Source organism: Aedes aegypti, chromosome 2 (assembly GCF_002204515.2).
Source record: "Aedes aegypti strain LVP_AGWG chromosome 2, AaegL5.0 Primary Assembly, whole genome shotgun sequence".
NCBI classification, from domain to species: domain Eukaryota; kingdom Metazoa; phylum Arthropoda; class Insecta; order Diptera; family Culicidae; genus Aedes; species Aedes aegypti.
The window spans coordinates 379,187,330-379,207,981 of record NC_035108.1 but is presented as its reverse complement, the minus strand read 5'-3'; the positions used below and the strand labels follow the sequence as shown (position 1 = coordinate 379,207,981).

At 35.8% G+C, this 20,652-nt stretch overlaps 2 protein-coding genes across 2 annotated transcripts; both read left to right on the top strand.

Moving 5' to 3' along the window:
* Window positions 1-7,414: 7,414 nt before the first annotated feature.
* LOC5565311 lies at window positions 7,415-8,402 on the top strand. Its single transcript, XM_001649598.2, has 5 exons — window positions 7,415-7,517; window positions 7,639-7,677; window positions 7,747-7,863; window positions 7,922-8,171; window positions 8,239-8,402. The coding sequence occupies exons 1-5, from the start codon at window positions 7,464-7,466 to the stop codon at window positions 8,283-8,285; spliced, it is 507 nt and encodes a 168-aa protein (XP_001649648.2). The 5' UTR covers window positions 7,415-7,463; the 3' UTR covers window positions 8,286-8,402.
* A 3,710-nt stretch (window positions 8,403-12,112) lies between these two features.
* LOC110675946 lies at window positions 12,113-13,294 on the top strand. The gene is made up of 3 exons (XM_021842026.1): window positions 12,113-12,135; window positions 12,856-13,117; window positions 13,180-13,294. Exons 2-3 carry the CDS (start codon window positions 12,862-12,864, stop codon window positions 13,227-13,229), a joined length of 306 nt encoding a protein of 101 aa, XP_021697718.1. The 5' UTR covers window positions 12,113-12,135; window positions 12,856-12,861; the 3' UTR covers window positions 13,230-13,294.
* The last annotated feature ends 7,358 nt before the right edge of the window (window positions 13,295-20,652 follow it).

Here is a 20,652-nt window from a genome sequence, read left to right as displayed (position 1 = left end):
CACTCTAGACAAATCAACAGGTTACTATACATGTAAAAGACGAACAAACAGGTATCCCGTAGCTATAATTTATAATATCATTGATATTTGTACCCACAATGCGTTCCACACGTATATAGCTGCCCATCCTGAATTTCGACCCGGGGAAAAGAGTAAAAAAAAGTTTTTCTTAGATTGGCTTTCTAAAGAACTCGCACTAAGTCATGTGCGGAAGCGTAAGTCGAAATCAAAAATTCGGAAAGATGTGGCTAACAACATTGACATTTTTCTTGAAAATTACAATCGAATGTATGGAGTTTGCTATGAATGCAATGAGCATGAAAATATCAAGACGTGCAAAGTTTGTGATGCATTGTGTTGTCAAGCAGATCGGCGTACTTATACTTTGTATACATGTCCTTCTTGTGTAGAAGCAGATCTGGTCAAAACGAAAATCCCAATATCAAGCGATGTTCAGTTTGTCCTCGATCCAAGGATGTAAAAACAACTGTGATCTGCCATAGCTGTGGAATTGCTGTGTGTGGTCGACACGAGAAACGAACGGAAGAAAAGCACGAAATTTGTATGAACTGTTTGAAGAAATGAAAACAAATATCGACAGAGAACAAAGCTTTTTATTACAAGAATTAATATATCAAAGACAGAGATTTGAAACTTTGTGTGATAATAAATAACCGAAAGTTATCGATGTTTCCCATAAATCTAAACTAGAGGGAAATTTTACAAATAATTTAGGATAGTCAGCATTGTTGGCTGAAGTTTGAATCAAAGTAATGCCCAAAAGAAATCTGATTTATTTTTTGAAAGAACTAAGATGTACTTGATAGAATTTTGTTAGTATTATTTTTTGCATATATCATGGAGAAGTTTTAGTGGAACGAGGAAACTGTTTATTTCTTCATTCAAACATTTTCGCCAGCTTCATGTAAATGTATCAAGAGATCTACTATGCAGTAGATTTTTTTTAACTTTCCGTAACGAAAGCCTAGCAGTTTTGAATGACAATCATTATTGTAAGAAAATTAATTAACTCATTACGCGTGGTAAAGATGGACAAATTATGGGTGAAATTATGAAAAAAATCCACGTGCTCGGCTGGGATTTGAACCCAGGACTCTTGTATGCTAGACGAGCGCTTTACCAACTAAGCTACCGAGCCACTTGGTGACCCAATAACTGAGTTGGTTACAAGTTTAGAATTCAAATCCCTACAGACCACGCGGACCCCTTTCATAACCAATATCCATCCATCTCTTGTTCCTACACACGCGGAGCGAGCGAGTGCGATTTATTTAGTGTTGAAACTGTTTGCCTATCGTACCTACATCGCTTCCACAACAACTGTATTGTGGAAGAGTAAAGATGTGGGAAGGCTATCAACGTGTCGTTCTCACTCAAGTGACGACATGACTACTACAGAGAGGCAGTACACTCTAATATAAACTTACACTTATATTGAGCTGTTCGGTAATCCAATCCGCATGGTTATTAAATTAATTAACTCATTACGCGTGGTAAAGATGGACAAATTATGGGTGAAATTATGAAAAAAATCCACGTGCTCGGCTGGGATTTGAACCCAGGACTCTTGTATGCTAGACGAGCGCTTTACCAACTAAGCTACCGAGCCACTTGGTGACCCAATAACTGAGTTGGTTACAAGTTTAGAATTCAAATCCCTACAGACCACGCGTAATGAGTTAATTAATTTAATAACCATGCGGATTGGATTACCGAACAGCTCAATATAAGTGTAAGTTTATATTAGAGTGTACTGCCTCTCTGTAGTAGTCATGTCGTCACTTGAGTGAGAACGACACGTTGATAGCCTTCCCACATCTTTACTCTTCCACAATACAGTTGTTGTGGAAGCGATGTAGGTACGATAGGCAAACAGTTTCAACACTAAATAAATCGCACTCGCTCGCTCCGCGTGTGTAGGAACAAGAGATGGATGGATATTGGTTATGAAAGGGGTCCGCGTGGTCTGTAGGGATTTGAATTCTAAACTTGTAACCAACTCAGTTATTGGGTCACCAAGTGGCTCGGTAGCTTAGTTGGTAAAGCGCTCGTCTAGCATACAAGAGTCCTGGGTTCAAATCCCAGCCGAGCACGTGGATTTTTTTTCATAATTTCACCCATAATTTGTCCATCTTTACCACGCGTAATGAGTTAATTAATTTAATAACCATGCGGATTGGATTACCGAACAGCTCAATATAAGTGTAAGTTTATATTAGAGTGTACTGCCTCTCTGTAGTAGTCATGTCGTCACTTGAGTGAGAACGACACGTTGATAGCCTTCCCACATCTTTACTCTTCCACAATACAGTTGTTGTGGAAGCGATGTAGGTACGATAGGCAAACAGTTTCAACACTAAATAAATCGCACTCGCTCGCTCCGCGTGTGTAGGAACAAGAGATGGATGGATATTGGTTATGAAAGGGGTCCGCGTGGTCTGTAGGGATTTGAATTCTAAACTTGTAACCAACTCAGTTATTGGGTCACCAAGTGGCTCGGTAGCTTAGTTGGTAAAGCGCTCGTCTAGCATACAAGAGTCCTGGGTTCAAATCCCAGCCGAGCACGTGGATTTTTTTCATAATTTCACCCATAATTTGTCCATCTTTACCACGCGTAATGAGTTAATTAATTTAATAACCATGCGGATTGGATTACCGAACAGCTCAATATAAGTGTAAGTTTATATTAGAGTGTACTGCCTCTCTGTAGTAGTCATGTCGTCACTTGAGTGAGAACGACACGTTGATAGCCTTCCCACATCTTTACTCTTCCACAATACAGTTGTTGTGGAAGCGATGTAGGTACGATAGGCAAACAGTTTCAACACTAAATAAATCGCACTCGCTCGCTCCGCGTGTGTAGGAACAAGAGATGGATGGATATTGGTTATGAAAGGGGTCCGCGTGGTCTGTAGGGATTTGAATTCTAAACTTGTAACCAACTCAGTTATTGGGTCACCAAGTGGCTCGGTAGCTTAGTTGGTAAAGCGCTCGTCTAGCATACAAGAGTCCTGGGTTCAAATCCCAGCCGAGCACGTGGATTTTTTTTCATAATTTCACCCATAATTTGTCCATCTTTACCACGCGTAATGAGTTAATTAATTTAATAACCATGCGGATTGGATTACCGAACAGCTCAATATAAGTGTAAGTTTATTATTGTAAGGATTTTCAGATACGTGTTTTTTTTCTGGAACTCATGAAGTAAAACTCCTTAAGTTTTTCTGTAAAAGAACAGGTTACATCTAAGAGAAACGCATACTGTTTTCATGAGCTCAGCTGTGTGAATTTCGGATTAATTTTAACCTATAATGATTTATCAAATATCAGGTGCATCAAATCTGACGTCCATTGTTTTTTTGGATTTCTAGACCCTCTTTCCAATACCTAATACACGCACTGTCACACCTCCATAGATCCCCCCAAATGGTAGACATCATTTTTGAATGATCCCTCAGTTACGAAACAAGTTTCACTGATACTCGGCTTTGACCACCAGTAAATTGGCGCTGAGAACTCATGTAACTTGTTTATTTTCTTTGACAGATCGAATCCGTAACATGGCTGGGTGGTTCCCAGTATGCAATGATGTAATTGCTTTGATCACCAATGAATTGTCGCTGAAAATTCATGAATTTTGATGGGTCACATGACAGGGTTTGATCCAGATCGACAAGTGGCCACTTCCCCGGGGGCATCAAATCCGTGACATGGCCCGGTGGTTCTCAGTATGAAATGATGTGGTTACTTTGATCGCCAATGAATTATCGCTGAAAATTCATGAATTTTGCTGGGTCACATGACAGGGTTTGATCCAGATCGACAAGTGGCCACTTCCCCGGGGGCATCAAATCCGTGACATGGCCCGGTGGTTCCCAGTATGAAATTACTCTGATCGCCAATGAATTGTCGCTGAAAATTCATGAATTTTGATGGGTCGCATGATAGGGTTTGATCCAGATCGACAAGTGGCCACTTCCCCGGGGGCACCAAATCCGTCAGGTAACCAGGTGATGCCAGAGGAACCTATGGTGTTCTAACAAATGAATACAATATTTTGAAACATTTTTCCGAACAATACACATATATGAGAAGGGTAAACATCATGAATTTGGCAACGAAAATTAAAAACACCATTCCAAAATAATCTATTACCCCAACGGAATCCGGAATAACTCCGGAACCGTTGCACCAATGCAAACCATACTCTGGCCATAGAAACTAGAAGAGATTCCCGATCGAATGAAGCTAAAAGAATTTAAATCGGTTAAAATTTGATTAATTTACAGCTCATTAAAGTTAAAAATTGGGTGCCAAAAACTATGTTAGTACCGCAAAGGTTAAAGGCGAGATTAATTTAATTAATCATTAGGATTGTACTCTTACCGTTACAAACTTAGAAAAAGTGAGTACTGCGCAAAAGTAGTGTAACCAGAGTCGTCTTTGGTGTTACATTGAAAACGTGTGTAAATGTGCATTTCGTACAGTGATCAAAGCTGGGATTTGGCCTATAAGATTCGGATGATACCTATGCATAATCGAGATGAATTTTGCGAGTCTTACAGACCAGTGTCGTAAAAAAATCAGCCGAAAGATTCCCGGTCAGTGCGAAAACGAACAAAAACAAACTCCGCTAGCACGAAGCCAATCTGACTATGAGAACGAATGCGACGAGAAAGAGAGTGGGCGCAAAACAAGCACACATTCAGTGTCACCCACTGTTGGTGTCATTTCAAAATTCAATTTCACCTAGAGGCAGTGACATTGAGAATTGAATATAAAAAATTGCAAACGAATTTTATATTTATATTTATACTATTGATGTAAGTAAACGGCAATTTGATGCCTCCAGTTGATGAATCATGATTGTCTCTAAAGAAAAAAGTACAACTTTTGCAATTTGCGAATGTTTTGGTGTTTTTTTTTTTGAGGAAATTATTTTTTTTTTTTTTCACAGGCGAATGACTGATGCTACTAAAGGTCGGCGTTGACTGTATGTTGAAATATGCAGACAGATGTTACAGGCAGCATTTTGATGGGTTTGTTCCGTTATATCACGACAAAAGGTCCACGATCGTTTTTTCGCGTTTTTGTTTTGGGAATTTATTTGAAAGAGATATTGCGTTGTAGCTCTTCCGATCGAGAAATTCCATCTTTTTTTCTGTCTGGAGAATAACATTTTTATTCTATTTACGCATTTCGGATAGTCGGTTGGTAAGAATTTGGCAGTTGGTTGTAGCTCTCGTTTAGTAAGTGCTACATCAGCATTTCCTTCCCCCCTTGGGCGTGTGTAAGATTGGTTTAAGGTTTACTCCCCAGCCTTGCTCCTGAAAGCATTCTCGATGAAATTACCAAAAGGAACATAACATTTGTTAGTATCCAATTTATGAAGCCTACCGCAACTACGCTATCGCTAATGACATAATGTCCGATTTTGAATTCATATGTCCCTTGTTCGTATCTCGCTAGAAACTTTGTCTTTAATTTACATTTCAGATATATATTACTTGAAATTGCACGATAAAATTTAGATTGAGTCGATTTTATTACATGCTCACAGTCTCCATATAAAATTCTTCGTTTCTCTTATAAGGCGAAATATAATACTATTCTGAACAAAAAAAAAACTTTGAGCATCGGAAGTATTATGAACTTTATTAAAAAGCACTGTTATGATATGAAGTTTGAGTTCTGTGGCAAATTAAGCAACTACATTTCCATACAAGCTGGCAGGCTGAAACAGTCGAATTTAGCATTTGCAACAGCCAGTATCTCAAAAACTAGACGTGCTATGATAATTCTGAAAACAGTGATGGATTCAGCCCCTAATTTAGTAAATAGCGGTATTTTGGTGCTTGAGACAAAACCGTGTTCCGCAGTGTTTTATACGAGTGAATTGAGCCATAAAGAACGATTTAAAAAAAAGTTATACCAAAATGTTGACTAGGCAAGGTACTCCAATTCTATTTTTTTAAAAAGAGTAAATCTGTGGAACCTGAGAAAAGTTTATTTCCGGAGTTGTGTTTGATTCTTCGACCTTGACGCATGCTCCTGCGGGGGCCGGCGATGAGGGCAGGATCAAACATGTCGCGCGTCGGTCGAGAGTGAAAGTGAAAAAAAACCGCGATCGCTTAGTTGTGTTTGATCCTTCGACCTTGACGCTTGCTCCTGCGGGGGCCGGCGATGAGGGCAGGTTCAAACATGTCGCGCGTCGGTCGAGTGAAAGTGAAAAAGTGCCACGTTCGATTAGTTCTTTTCGATCTTTCGACGTTGGGGGCAGTGTGTCAAGAAAGCCCGAGCAGTCGTCAGTTGTTTTCCCTCTCGGGTCGCGTGCCAATTTTCTCTGAGTGCTTTTATATAGCCGAGCAAACGAGTGAGGCTGAAAGTGGATTGTTGCTGCTCAAGGATGACGGATCAATTGGTGAGCTCGTTTCATGCTACTATTCTAATCTATAAAATATGCATGACTCCACCTTTAATCGTTACAACGGTGAGACGTAAATATGATTTTTCAACAAACTATGAAAGGTTCGTCACTGTGAGTGTCGACATAAACTCTGATTTATAAATTATTTATGTCTATTTTTTTTTTCAAAACACCTTTTTCCTTTTACCTTTATTTTTGTAATTAAATATACTTTGAATGGTTCGACACTACGAGTGTAGACTTGCTAAAGATTCACTTTATTCAACAAACTTTGAAAGGTTCGTCACGTCAAGTGTCGGCAAAATTTTCCTCTACATAGAAATTGTTCATATCAAATGAAAATATTATATTTACATATAAGCATGTATATATCTCACAAATAATTATTTATCATGGTCTAATCGCTTATCAAAGTGAATCCTGTGACCCAACGATCCTTCCCATTAACAAACATCCCTCCCAGTAACCTTTGTGGAGATGCAGAGGCAAACACGGTCTCCAAATAGCAAAGGTTACACACTAACATTCCTTCCCCCAATCCCACCTGACTGCAAGGACGTGGCCGGCGCCGTTATTGACCATGTATAAATAGAGGCACTGAATTATGCACACTGAAGAACATTATGGCCAATCCCAGCCGATCTTCTAGTTGGTTCTTTGTGCATTTTCACTGACTTCGGTCAATCACGGAATAGCAACGATTGATATGTGTAGTCAGTCTAAGCTAAGCTAAGCTAAGCTAAGGAACCTGAGAAAAGTTTATTTCCGGTTGGAACGTAATGCTGATTACAAAAAGAAAAAGAGAGCCTGGTTGGAAAATATTGGATTTCCCAGATTTGCGATCAAATCATATTGATATGTTAAACGTATGTAATTAACTTAAACACATATTTATCAAAAAGCAGTAATCTCTGTTGCAAAGCTTGTAATTAAATGTTTGGTATTATAGCTATAAATAGCTGTAGCAAACATTCGGTCTTGAAAATAATTACAAATTGCTCCACACCATCACAGAATGCAAGTTTTAAACTTTTTGTGCCTTGCTTTGCTATGTTTAGTATTGGAAAAGGTAAGCAAATGAATAAAAAAAGATTGCCTTTTTTCGAAACCATAATAACCACAGCATAACGACGTTCTGCATTGAAAATATAATATTGTGGTTATTACAAAACAAATATTTAAAATTGCAGGTGGCAGTTGCTGAAGAATGCATCAAGTTTGAAGATCACGTGGGTATCAATTTCCAAAAGGAAAAATCACCTTTTAAGCTATTAAAACGTATCCATTTGATTTCGTAGAAAGACGAAATCCTGAACTGCTGCAAGTATCAACCACCTTATCCGAAGGATGACGTAAAAGAGTGTGTCCAGGAAGCACAAGGAAAATCCGGCGGGGATAAACACGAGTTTTTCGCGGTACGAGTTTTAAAAAATCGAATAAGTACTCCAACAATTCAGTGAACTTTTATTTCAGTGTCTGCTGGAATGTTATCTACCCAAAATTGGGATAATAAACGGTGATTCCATCGACGAAGACAAGATATCGGAACACTTGCAATCTCTGGACGAAAACGCTAGGGATATTTTGCTGGCAGCCTACAAAGAGTGCGATGAGAGCACCACCGGAACAACACGGGCTCAATGCAGTTCCTATGCACTGGATCTCGAGACCTGTGTCCTCCAGAAGTTGGACCAGCAGTGTCCGGATGAATTCTACAATCCAAGTATGAATAGATGAGTTGCTTCTAGTTTTGTGATCAGTTAATAACTTCATTATGGTTTTCATTTCAGGTGAAATTTGCGACAAGTTGAAGTCTGGCGTTGAGATCTGTCATTAAATACAGTTAAAAAAATTGAATTGTTATATACTAGTTCGGAATGGAGGTATTAGGCAAAAAAGAATATCATGGCTGAATGTTTTAATAAAAAGGTTGTTTCAGAACGATTTAGAAGAATTCCATTAGTTATTACACTATTCAGCCATTCCATGAAAAACCGATCAAGTGGGTCACCGAATGCCGTAAAAATTTGCTATTTTGTTCCATATCCGAAATAAGGATTCACGGTTTTTTTTGATTTTTGATTAGGGTGACCATTTCCAAAATAGGGTGACCAGAAAAATCGCGACATTGCAAAATTTTTATTTTTTTTAAAATTCATAACTTTTGAACCGCTTGACCGATTTTCAATTTCAGTTTTTTCGTGTTTTGAAGGCCTCGGAACCAAAGGAACTATTGCTGTTCTCATATTTTCTTGAAAGTTCAGAAAATTTTACGTTTACTGTCAAATTTTCAGCGATGTATGTTTATTAAGCTATTTTTTTTTGAAAATAAAAAAAAATCAGTCATTTTTTATCGGCACACACTGTAGGTCTCGGTTACATAATTGTATAACAATTTATATTGGTAGACTTAAATTACCAACGCCTCAGGCTTCAAATATACGAGTTTCGCCATTCTACGATTCTGTGTCCACAAAGGTGCTCAACAAGAAAATTTCCGAAAATATTTTTAAGAAATTTTGCGAATCGTTACCGTACTCAAACAGTGGATTACAACAAAATTATAACTCAATTAGGTATATCTTTTTACTTTACAAATAACACATTTTGTTTAATTTTGTTTGAATTGAATTGAAACGAAGCTAGTTAAAACAACAGAAGATGATTCAAAATTTATTCAATTGAAAATTAAAATTGTTACTCAAAATGCAATGCATTGAAGACCATACATTAGTAAACAGCATATGACGCGGTCTGACGTCGGACGATGATCAAGCACTTTTTTATTTTTTTTATTTCTTTATTAGTATCATTTCAAACATTACGTTCATTTCTTATCTCTAGGTGTTCTGAATTATAAGACACCACTATCATCCTAATTTGGTAAGACAAATTTCAGATTTTATTAACATTTTGTTAACAACATATTAAATTTCATTTGCCGTAGCAGTTCAGATTTTTAACAGGTGAGTTGATCACACCTGCTTATAAGAAAAAATAACAATGTCTGGTTTTAAAATTGGTACAAGCTACCTTCTAGAAATTCCTTGATGAGGATTTAGAAAATTCCATCATCGCCAGGAGCTTTCATATTTTTGATTTTTTATAACAGTTCATAATAATTCATATAACAATTCTTCCAGATCAGTCTCCCAGGAAATTTCGAAAACATTCTCTTGATTGAGAATATGTTCGAAGTCCTGAGTAACTTCATTTTCAATTGGACTAGTAAGCCCTAAATAAAAATTGTGCGCGCTTTCAAACTGTATAGCATGTTTAGTAGTTAGTAATAATTTATTTCATCTTTCAATACCGGTATTGGCTTCTGAGGTTTTTTTCAAAATTTTAGATAATTTCCAAAAGGGCTTAGAGCCAGGGTCCAATTGAGAAAATTTATTTTCAAAATTTTTGTTCCTTAATTGTGAAAAACGTTTTTTGATTTCTTTCTGCAAATCGTGACATATTATTTTTGTAGCAGGATCGCGAGTGCGTTGAAATTGCCTCTTCCTCACGTTTTAAAGACGGATCAAGAGTTTAAGATCATAGTCTATAATCACAGATTCAAATTGTCAATATCAAGTTTTGTTTGTAAAGAAATATTAACATCAAGATTAGAGTCAATATACGTTTCATATATATTCCAGTCGGCTCGAAAACAATTGAAAGTGGAGCTGATAGGATTGAGAATCGCTTCATGGGATATTTGAAATGTAACAGGGACATGATTGGAATCAAAATCAGTATGAGTAACTAATTGGCTACGAAGATGACTAGAGTCGGTTAACACCAAATCAATCGTGGATGGATTTCTAGAAGAAGAAAAACATGTAGGACTATCCGGGTATTGAATTGAGAAATATCCTGAAGAGCACTCATCAAATAAAGTTTGAATTACTTTGTGAATTATTCCATGACCGATGTTTGGCATTCAAATCACCAATGACAACAAAAATCACTTAGGCGTCATCCACAAATTACGTAACGCTCTGGGGGGAGGGGGGAGTAAGCTCAAGCATTACGGCTCATACAAAAAATTGAAATTTTTCATACAAAAAGCGTTACGGAGGGGAGGGGGTCAAAAATTTCCAATTTTAGCGTTACGTAATAAATGGACGCTGCCTTATTGCGAGTCAATTTTCGCAAGTCAGTTTGGAACAAATTAACTTGCTGTCCAGAGCATTGAAAAGGCAAATATGCAGCTATGAAAGTATATTAACCAAGCTGTGTTTAAACAGAAACACCGAAAGTTTCAAAAACTTTAGTTTCAAATGACGAAAACAGTTGATGTTTTATACGCCTATGAATGATGATTGCAACTCCCCCACATGCCTCATCAAGTCGATCATTACGATAAGTTTGGATCCAGGTTTTAAAAACATAATCCAATAATAATTTGATTAGTAAATTTTACACCAACTTGGACTGCTTCAGTCATAGTGGTGGCTTTAAACATTGCATCAATCATTAGATTCAATTGTTCAGTTAGAAAATTAAAATCAGAGGCAGACATATCACTTGAAGTGGGTACATTATCTGATGATTTTCCGTTAGAATTTTCGGTAGACGAAGAGACGGAGTAGAAGTTTCCTGCGGCGGCCGTGTTTTTTTTTTCATTTGATTTGAAACAATTAGAATGGGTACTCATAGTGTGAAAAAGGGAAGAGTTCAAATTACCTGCTACGATATCGGCAAAGGATTTTCCTTGGGTAGATACATTCGAAATTAAATTCGAACGGCTACCCGACGGAATAACATTAGTTTGTGAATGAGCATGATTATAATCCACCTGATGGGTATGATTCCTATTCAAGCGATCGTTAACTGAAAAATGAGCATTATTCGATACTCTACCAGGGAAATTCCGGAAATGACCGTTATCGTAACGGATATTACTGTTCATCTTCCTGGAACGTGCCTCGACGACTCGCCTACGCGAAGGATAAGCCTAAAAATTTGACTTGTGATTTCCCCCACAATTCACACACATGAACTTTTCGGTATCTTCCTTTACTGGACAGATGTCCTTAGCATGAGAAGTACCTCCGCAAATCATGCATTTAGCATCCATGCGGCAATTTTTGTTCCATGACCCCACTTTTGGCACCGACGGCACTGAGTGGGGTTCTGATAATTTTCTCCAGGTTTCCGAAATGGACTTATGTTCGGACATCGAACATAAGTCTAGCTTCTCTAAAGCTTTAATATTATATAAATCTTTTTTATTAAAGTGAACTAAATAATATTCTAATAACGAAAAATCGAAAGCACGGGTCCAAACAAGGATCGTAAAGGGATCAATAGTAGAAAAAATTGTAGTCTGTTTTTGTAGTACTGTAAAGTACTGCTTTATTGCTTTAGGTAGTTAAAAAAAACTTCCAAGAGCAGAGAGAATTCGTGTACACACAATACGAAGGTACGATGCGCACTGAGATGACCAAACATTGAATTTCCTAACCGGTAAGTGATCGGTAGGTAGCGTTGGTCACGAATCCGATGTCTAAAAATAACATCCTCTCTCGCTTTGATGTCTACATGTACACGACGATATATGTGTCAAATGTACATCTCATATATTCAAAGGAGGTTTAGACTACGAAATGATGATACCACGTGCTCTGGGGTAATCGAGGTCAGTTTACCTCCGAGCAAAAGCTGAGCACAGCTTTTTTGTTTTTGTTCGTAATAACGTAAGCCGTTAATAACGGAGGCGCATCTTCTTTCAAAGTCATGCATGGACTGCACGACTTTGAAAGAAGATGCGCCTCCGTTATTCACGGCTTACGTTATTACGAGTTTGAGCATTACTAACGACGCTGTTTGAGAGAACAATTAGAGGCTGGTCTGTTTTGGCTATGAATTCTGATACGTATTGTCACGTCTCTGCCTCAGTGTTTAATTACATAGTCGTAGAATTAAGCACTGCTTCTGCTAGATGAATCAATAAAAAATCTTCGTATTCATCAGAAATTAGACTATGTTGATATCCGTCATTAAGTTATCTTAGTTTCGAATCAAAACGCGTTGAAAGGAAATAAACCATTAGTATAAAATGTCAACGATAACATCCATAGCTATGCAATACAAGTTGAGTCAAGAGTAGCAAAACATACGTTCTGAAAATATGTTCCTTCCGAGCCTCCTGCTGGTAGCTGTGATTTATTATCAAAGCATTATCCCTACTGAGAGTGCGAAGTGCATCAATAAGTTACTTAAGAAAAGAATGAATGATTGCTGTAACATGCCGCAGCCTTTCCCAACTTCCAGTTTGCGCGAGTGCGATAGGAAGACTCGTCAATCTCAAACTGCTTCTAAATACGTCGCATATAATGTAAACTCATTTTAAACTTGATTTTTTTTTTTAAATATGAAGATAGGATGAGGAGATCGTTTAAAATTCTATATTTCAGTGCAAGATGGAATGCTACTTCAAGGAGTTGGGAATCATCGATGGTCTGACGCTTAACATGGAACGAGTAAAGCAACATCTGGCGAATGTAGAGGAACGTGCACGAGAGTTTTACGAGACTGCCTACAAAACTTGCGATGACGAGCTCGATGAGGACAAACATAAATTTCATGTTGTGATGTGCAGCCCATATCCAACCGCCATTCAGAAATGTGTGCAGGAAAAAATGATCCAGCAGTGTCCGGAGGAGTATTTTGTCAAGAGTACTAATTGTGCGATATCGTATTGTTACTGATGATTATTAATGGAGGTGTTACATTTTCAGGTGAACTTTGCGACCAAGTGAAAAACGGAGACAAACTTTGCGAGAACTAAATGTGTTACAGAAATGACAATTACAACAATGAATTTTTGAAACTAAATTTCATGTCAAACCAGAATTTAAGCTGTTCTTTGTTATTACAGTCGCCTCTCTACAACTCGATATCGCAGGGACCATCGAGATAGGGACAGATCGAGACCAGGGTTGGGAAAAAATCTGAAATTCACTCTACAGTAGCCAAACATAGCCAATCAAGTCAGCGAAGCCAGTGAACTCACGCCCATCGCTGCTGTAGGCAAAAAGCCTTGAAAATTGCAAAACACCCGTTGCTAAGGGCAACCCAAAATTACTGTAGAAAAATGTTCTATTTCCCGTTGCATTTCCCGCATTTAGAGCCTTCAATGACACTACTGATTTACAAAATTCATGCACCCAACAAAGGCAACTTGATGAGATTCACGTTTTTGAACTACTGTACTGGGCAAAGCCACGTGATTTTCACGAAATTCAAGCCCACTACTATTACCATTACCAGCACTGATCGAGACAAAGAACATTAATTTAATGAACACTAGATTGAAAATCACTCCGTTACTAGGAAAATAATAAACAAACATACTTCATTTCGAGTTTCCAAATTATTCTGAATTGCTTAAATCTGGTCTAGTAACCTTTAGGGATTTTTTTTTCCGTACAAAGTGGGCCGAAGGGTCTCAGATTTTCATGAAACTTTATCCACAGGCAGGGCTCATCAATATATGATTAAAAAAAAATTGAGAAAAATTCAGGGTCGCTTATTTTTCCGGAAAACTCAGTTGCAATTTTTTTGTTTTTCTCTGACACTACTGAATTTGAAACATCATAACTCAAGAACGAAGCATCGTAGAAACAAAGTTTTTTAATGGAAATGAAAGCAAATTTTCTCAGGAATAAAAAAAAAACATTAACTGGAAAAAGTTTTCCGCAATATTTTTCACCGTTGAGAAAATTCGTAAAGAAAAGCCGGAAAAACTATGCTCTAACTCGTGGAAAAATTTTTTGAGAAGATAATTTCATAAGCTTTAATAGCTGAAATTTTTGAAATTGTATTTTTTTTTTCGTTTTTGAGTTATGGCCAATTTTGTAAAAAATGTGCAAATGTGCCATTTTGAGCCTTTTCTTTGAAAAATCATAACTCAAGAACGAAGCATCGTAGAAACCATGTTTTTTTATCAAAATGAAAGCAAATTTTCTCAGGAATAAAAAAAAAATTAACTGGAAACAGTTTTCCACAAAATTTTCCACCGTTGAGAAAATTTGTAAAGAAAAGCCGGAAAAACTATGTTCCAATTAGTAGAAAACTTCCAAAAATATATTTTTGAGAAGGCAATTTCATAAGCTTTAATCGCTGAAATTTTTGAAATGTACTTTTTATTTCGTTTTTGAGTTATGGCCAATTTTGTGGAAAATGACCATATAAGCCATTTCTTTGATCAATCGAAGCATAGGAAAAACAAAGATTTTTTATCAAAGCAATTGCAAATTTTCGAAAACATCTGAAAAAAAGATATGGGATTGGTTTTAATAAATAAGTCGGAATGGATGATATTTTTCATGAAAAATTACACCGCTAAGAAAAACTGAAAAAAAAACTGTTTCTGCCTCAATTTTTCATTACACTGAAAAGGGATTATTTCTTTTCTATGGAACAAATAAGATTATTATTATATATTTTTTTAATTTTATTTATTCAATTATTCAGTATATAACTTACATTTTCATCTTAATACTATCTATTTTTTCAACCGGGAAGATTGTCTTTGGTTGCTAACACCACAAGATTTTCGTTTCTTTGTATTATTAAGAACAAAGCATGCTGTATTTTCTTGGTTTTCATGTGCATCTGAGAATTCACTAGCAAAAATGCTTCGCTCGTCTTTTGGTATAAATGAATGATATTTTTTTGTTCCAGGAATTGGAACAAGGTTAGAAAATCTTTCCTGAAGAAAATTTTCAGCCTCTGAATAGTCATTTTCAGTTGCATAGATAAATTCACAATCTTTTTTAAACTTGTCTTTGACCATTTGCGGCACAGCCCAGTCGAAAAATTGTTTGGCGTTATTAATTTCTGCTGACTTTCTAATACTAGCATCTCTAGCCATTTGCTTAATGTTGCCACCGATACCATCACAAGGGCCTTTTCCATGTGAGGTTGGGAAAAAGTGCCATTCTGCTTTAATTTTAAAATCGTTTTCATGGTTGAATACATTTTTGAAATTTGATTTATTTTTGTATTGCTCTCCGCAAACATCAGAAAGGTAAATGATTTTTTCAAGCTCCAGAAATTTGTTTTTCAATCTTGAAATTAGTTTTGTTTGAAAAGCATAAACTGATGTCGTGTTATGTTAATGTCAGCAATTACAACAAAATTTAAGACTTTGATCGAAGATTTGTCTTTGTAATAAATTACAAATGGATGTATTGTTACTTGAGGTCGTACGAAGCCAAAGCCATTATTGAATGGAATCTTGTATCACGCACGAATAATATTCCGCGAAATCCATCTGGCACATTATTTCTTTTGTTTCTACAAGTGATTCCTATTTAGATCTTTTAAATTTATTTTGTTTTTCTACTTTAAATTGATGCACAAGAAACTTCTCGGTCAGATTTTGCAAGTTTTCAATAAAATCATTTACATTTTCCTCTTTGTTGATAATTTCACAATGAGGAGAAATAATCCAAAAACAATACTTAACTTCATCAACGTTATTTTCATCTAAACTTTGTTTCTACGATGCTTCTTTCTTGAGTTAAGATTTTTCAAATAAAAGACTCAAAATGGCACATTTTTTTTACAAAATTGGCCAAAACTCAAAAACGAAAAAAAAAAATACCATTTCAAAATTTTCAGCGATTAAAGCTTATGAAATTACCTTCTCAAAAATATTTTTTTGAAAATTTTCTACGAGTTGGAGCAAAGTTTTTCCGGCTTTACTTTGCGAATTTTATCAACGGTGGAAAATTTTGTGGAAAACTTTTTCCAGTTAATATTTTTTTTTATTTCTGAGAAAATTTGCTTTCATTTTCATAAAAAAAACTTTGTTTCTACGATGGTTCGTTCTTGAGTTATGATTTTTCAAAGTAAGTAGTGTCAGGGGAAAACAAAAAAATTCCAACTGAGTTTTCCGGAAAAATAGGCGACCCAGAACATTTCTCAATTTTTTTTTATTCATATATTAATGAGCCCTGCCTGTGGAAAAAGTTTCATGAAAATCTGAGATCTTTCGGCCCAAACCCGTACGGAAATTAAAAAAAATCCTTCTTTGATAATGTTCATATCGACATATAGAGATAAAATTGGGATAAAAAAAACCAACAGAAATACATCGAGATATGAAGGTATCGAGATAACGAGGATATCGAGATATGGAGAGAGAAATCGTATGCAGAATGGTTGGTCCAACATAGGGAGAGATATCGAGAAGTAAAACATCGAGATGTGGAGAGTCGACTGTATATTAAAAATTTATATTCAGAATTTTGGAAGAGGCAAAAATTCGTTGGAGTGATACTAATTTCTCCCTCTGATAGTTAAAAAATATCTTGAACACTATCATATTAAGTCCAATATACAGAGAGTAACAAAAAAACATCTTTGTTCCAAGGACCAAATTTTGCGTAAATTTGGGGCTGTTGAATGATGCTGCTCTCAGAAATGTTACAGCATGTCGGAATTTCGTGTTATGAATAGGTCGCAAAGTTGTATAAAATCCTGGTTTAATTAACGTGTTCATGGAATTTCAACTATGTTTTATCATCTAATACAATGATATCGATAAGCTTTTAGAATTTTAATCCACCAAGCATGCAAAATTATACTTTAACTTTCATCATGTAAGAAAGATTAAATTTTTATTAAGGTGGAGATGAATCGAAGCCAAACCTCAAATTTTTAAGAGCACGAATCTGGAGAACCGGACATCCGTTTAAGCTGAAAATTTAATCGATTGGTCACGAGCTAGTGGTGAACAATCGATTAAGTTTTCAGCTCAAACGGGTGTTCGGTTCTCCAGATTCGTGCTCTTGAAAATTTGAGGTTGGCTTCGATTCATCTTCACCTTGAGATTGGTTCAAAATGCGCGATATAATTTATATCAGAATTATTTTTTAAAAAACTTGCAGTCTCCATACAAAATCAGGGTGTCTACTCGTTTACAGAATTGAAATTCCCTGATATTTTCAGTTTTTTCTCACGTTTTAGAAAATAATTCCAGGTTCAAGAAATACTCTAATTTCAGATGAATAAAAAATAAATGACAGATTGATTTTAATTCAATAGTATTTTGAGCTTCCAGATATTTTTTAAATTCATGTTGGAGCTATTTCGAGGTGGAACAATATAGAAGCTTTCATTTTATTCAAGTGAATTGTATTTGATAAGGAGACTTCATCAATTTTATATCATTTGTAAGAGCTCTGATCATCATTGTAAACTGAACGCAACTCTAGAGTATGCTTCATCTTTAAAGTTAATTGATAACTGCATAGGTACTCGTGTGAAAACAGATCATGCACTATTCAGTATTCACTTTTCAAATAGTAGTGGTAGTCGGGGTGGTTTGGCCAATGAGATGGAATGAGCACCCCTTGAAAACTGCATAAATTCTTGACATCTCATCTGAAATAACATGCAACCCCAAAGCTGACAAGGAAATAAAGCAATAGGCATGCTAAAAGTCAGTGTTTTGAACTCAAAGAAAAAGGAATACATGAAGTTCGAAAAAACTGCTCATATTGCCTTGACTGGCTCTTTAAAATTTAATCATTTTAGAATGATGGTGTTTGACTGTTTTATTGATCTTAAAAATTTATTATTTTTGCTCGGCAAGTTTATAACTACCAATGAAGTGTAGTGAAAATAATAATTAAATGTTTAGATTATAAGAGATAAATTTACAACCAAAAATAGGGTGCTCATTTCACTCCATCGGTTAAAAAAACGACTCAAAAAATGGCAAATTTTGAATCATTTTTGAACCTCCTAAGACAACGGAAATCATACGGACCTAGTGTATTGATCCTAAAATTATTGGATATCATGCGAAAATCAGAAGAAAAAAATATAATATGAAAAATAAAATATTTTCAGTACTTTTATCGACTTTTCCTTAAGGTGGCCAAGCTGCCTAACTTTTCATGGTCCGTTTGGATGCTGAAGGCAGCTCAATGGACGAAAAAAATAAAAATGCCTTATGTTTGTGACAATATTTTGCGATAAAAATAACGTTCACCGCGATTTTCTAAATTGTATTCATATGCAGTAATGTCCCGATTTTGTCATCCCCAGCATTTAGGGTTGACAAAACCGGGAAAAAAAATTCGACAATCTTCAAGTTTTATTTAAACTTAAGGCCTTAGTTTTATGATGTTGTTAATATAAACATTTTCTTTTACTTTCATTTTCTATGTACCGTTATCCAAGGTAAATTAATCATTAAAAAATTCAAATTTAAAAATTTCGGTCTCTAGATGATTGTATAGACGTGGCCAAGGTCATAATTGACTTTATGTACCCAATATTGCCAGTATAGCCGTGTTTGCTCTGATTAAAATAAATATAAATTTTAGGATGACAAAATCGGGCAAAAAAGGATGCTTAAATCGGGTGTAGATAAAATCGGTTCATTACTGTAATAGTAATCATATGACCTGTAAAAAAGCCAAGTTATTTAAAACATGTATAACCACTCATAGAATCGTGTTAATATTACAAAACTAATTTGCTACTTATTTGAATAAGCTCGAGACCGCGGTTAATCGAACCCTTGTGTAATCGAGTCCAGCCTGTATAACAATCAAATTTTGAATTTTTGTCATATGATGAATTGATTGAATTTTATTCGAAAACATTCAAATGTTCTAAATTACAGGGCTAATTGTGACTAGAGTTACTGTGCACGTGCTGTAGACTTTTTTTTAGAAATAATATTTTTTTTATTACAATTAAAATTTTACACATAATTGATATAACAAGCATTCGACTGGTTAATTACAGTGAATTGGAGCCTCCTGTGAGCTTTAAGCTCTTTGAAGGGGGATTATTTTACACTGATGTGAAACATTGATGGCTTTATCTTAAGTATTAAGTTACATTAGATTTTAAGTACATTTTTAATTCTTTTTTAAATTTTGGTGACGGTGTATAATTTTTTAGCGTCTGTGGTAGTCTGTTGAACAAAACAGGTCCTAGGTAACCAAAACTTCGTTTTCCGTAGTTAGTCCGCACTCTTGGAATCGGTAGGTGATTGGCTTGCCGGGTTACATGGCTGTGTGTTCTTCTTGAAAAACGCATGTTAGTGAGTAAATCTTGTCGATTTAATACACTGTACGTATGGATCATCAACTGTTGGTGGTATAGAGCACGAATCGGTAAAATTTTTATTTTACTATCTGTATACAAAATGTGTTTATTTTATCTGAAATTAATTGAATTTAATCGGTTCATCCATGCAACCGTTACAACACGTTACACACAGAAGTTGAAGCCGTCAGAATTTTTTCAAATGTAAACAAAAACGTTTTTCAAATTTCTGCACTAAAAGCGTAGAATTTCTTCGGTTTTCCATTGTCAATCGATTGATTAGACTAATGGCAAGCATATTATACAACCAGTGTCGTGGACTTTGTCGCCAAACGATAAAAAATGCCGATGGTCCAAAATATTTACTTTGAGGGTCCAAAATGTGTTGGTGTGTCCAAAATAATGGAAAATAGTGTTTCACAATTCAATTATTTGTGACATTTTTTAGATCCTACATGATCATAGGGGCATTTTTATCTCGTAGGGGAAGTTTTTCTCTACATTTTGGCATGTTCTTGACTTGGTTGCGTTGTGCAATTAATTCGTTGGTACAAAAAACTAAAATCACTTCCTTAGGGGGTCCAAAATACGACCGTTACCCTACATTGTGAGACCTTTTTTTGGTGCGCTTCATTCGCTCCGTCACATATACTGTTTAAAATCCAGCGCAATAATTGAAGTTATGACAAAATTTTTCAACGAGGGGCGAGCCGCAGCGCCGAGTAGCGCATGAGACGAGTCAGGACAGGAATTGAAAAAAAACTAAACTAAACTAAAAGGAATCAGGAGATAAGAATTGGATTCCTCATGAAGTCTAACCACAAATTTCTCAGAGAATGTTTTATTTTTTTTAATTTCTCGTGACATTTCGACAAACAATTCTGCTCTTATTACTGTACGCACTTTTCAAAGATTTTCTCAAGGAATTGCATCAGAAATTATTACAGGTACACAGTTAAAAATAATGAAGATTACACGTCATGTAGACTTCATTTATGCGATGTAAACATGACGTCATGTAAATTTAAGTATGAAATCATGTAAAAATGTGTTATATGTCATGTAACCACACAGAATCCTGATGTGTTACATGACATATAATTGAAGTTTACATGACATATCATGTAAATATC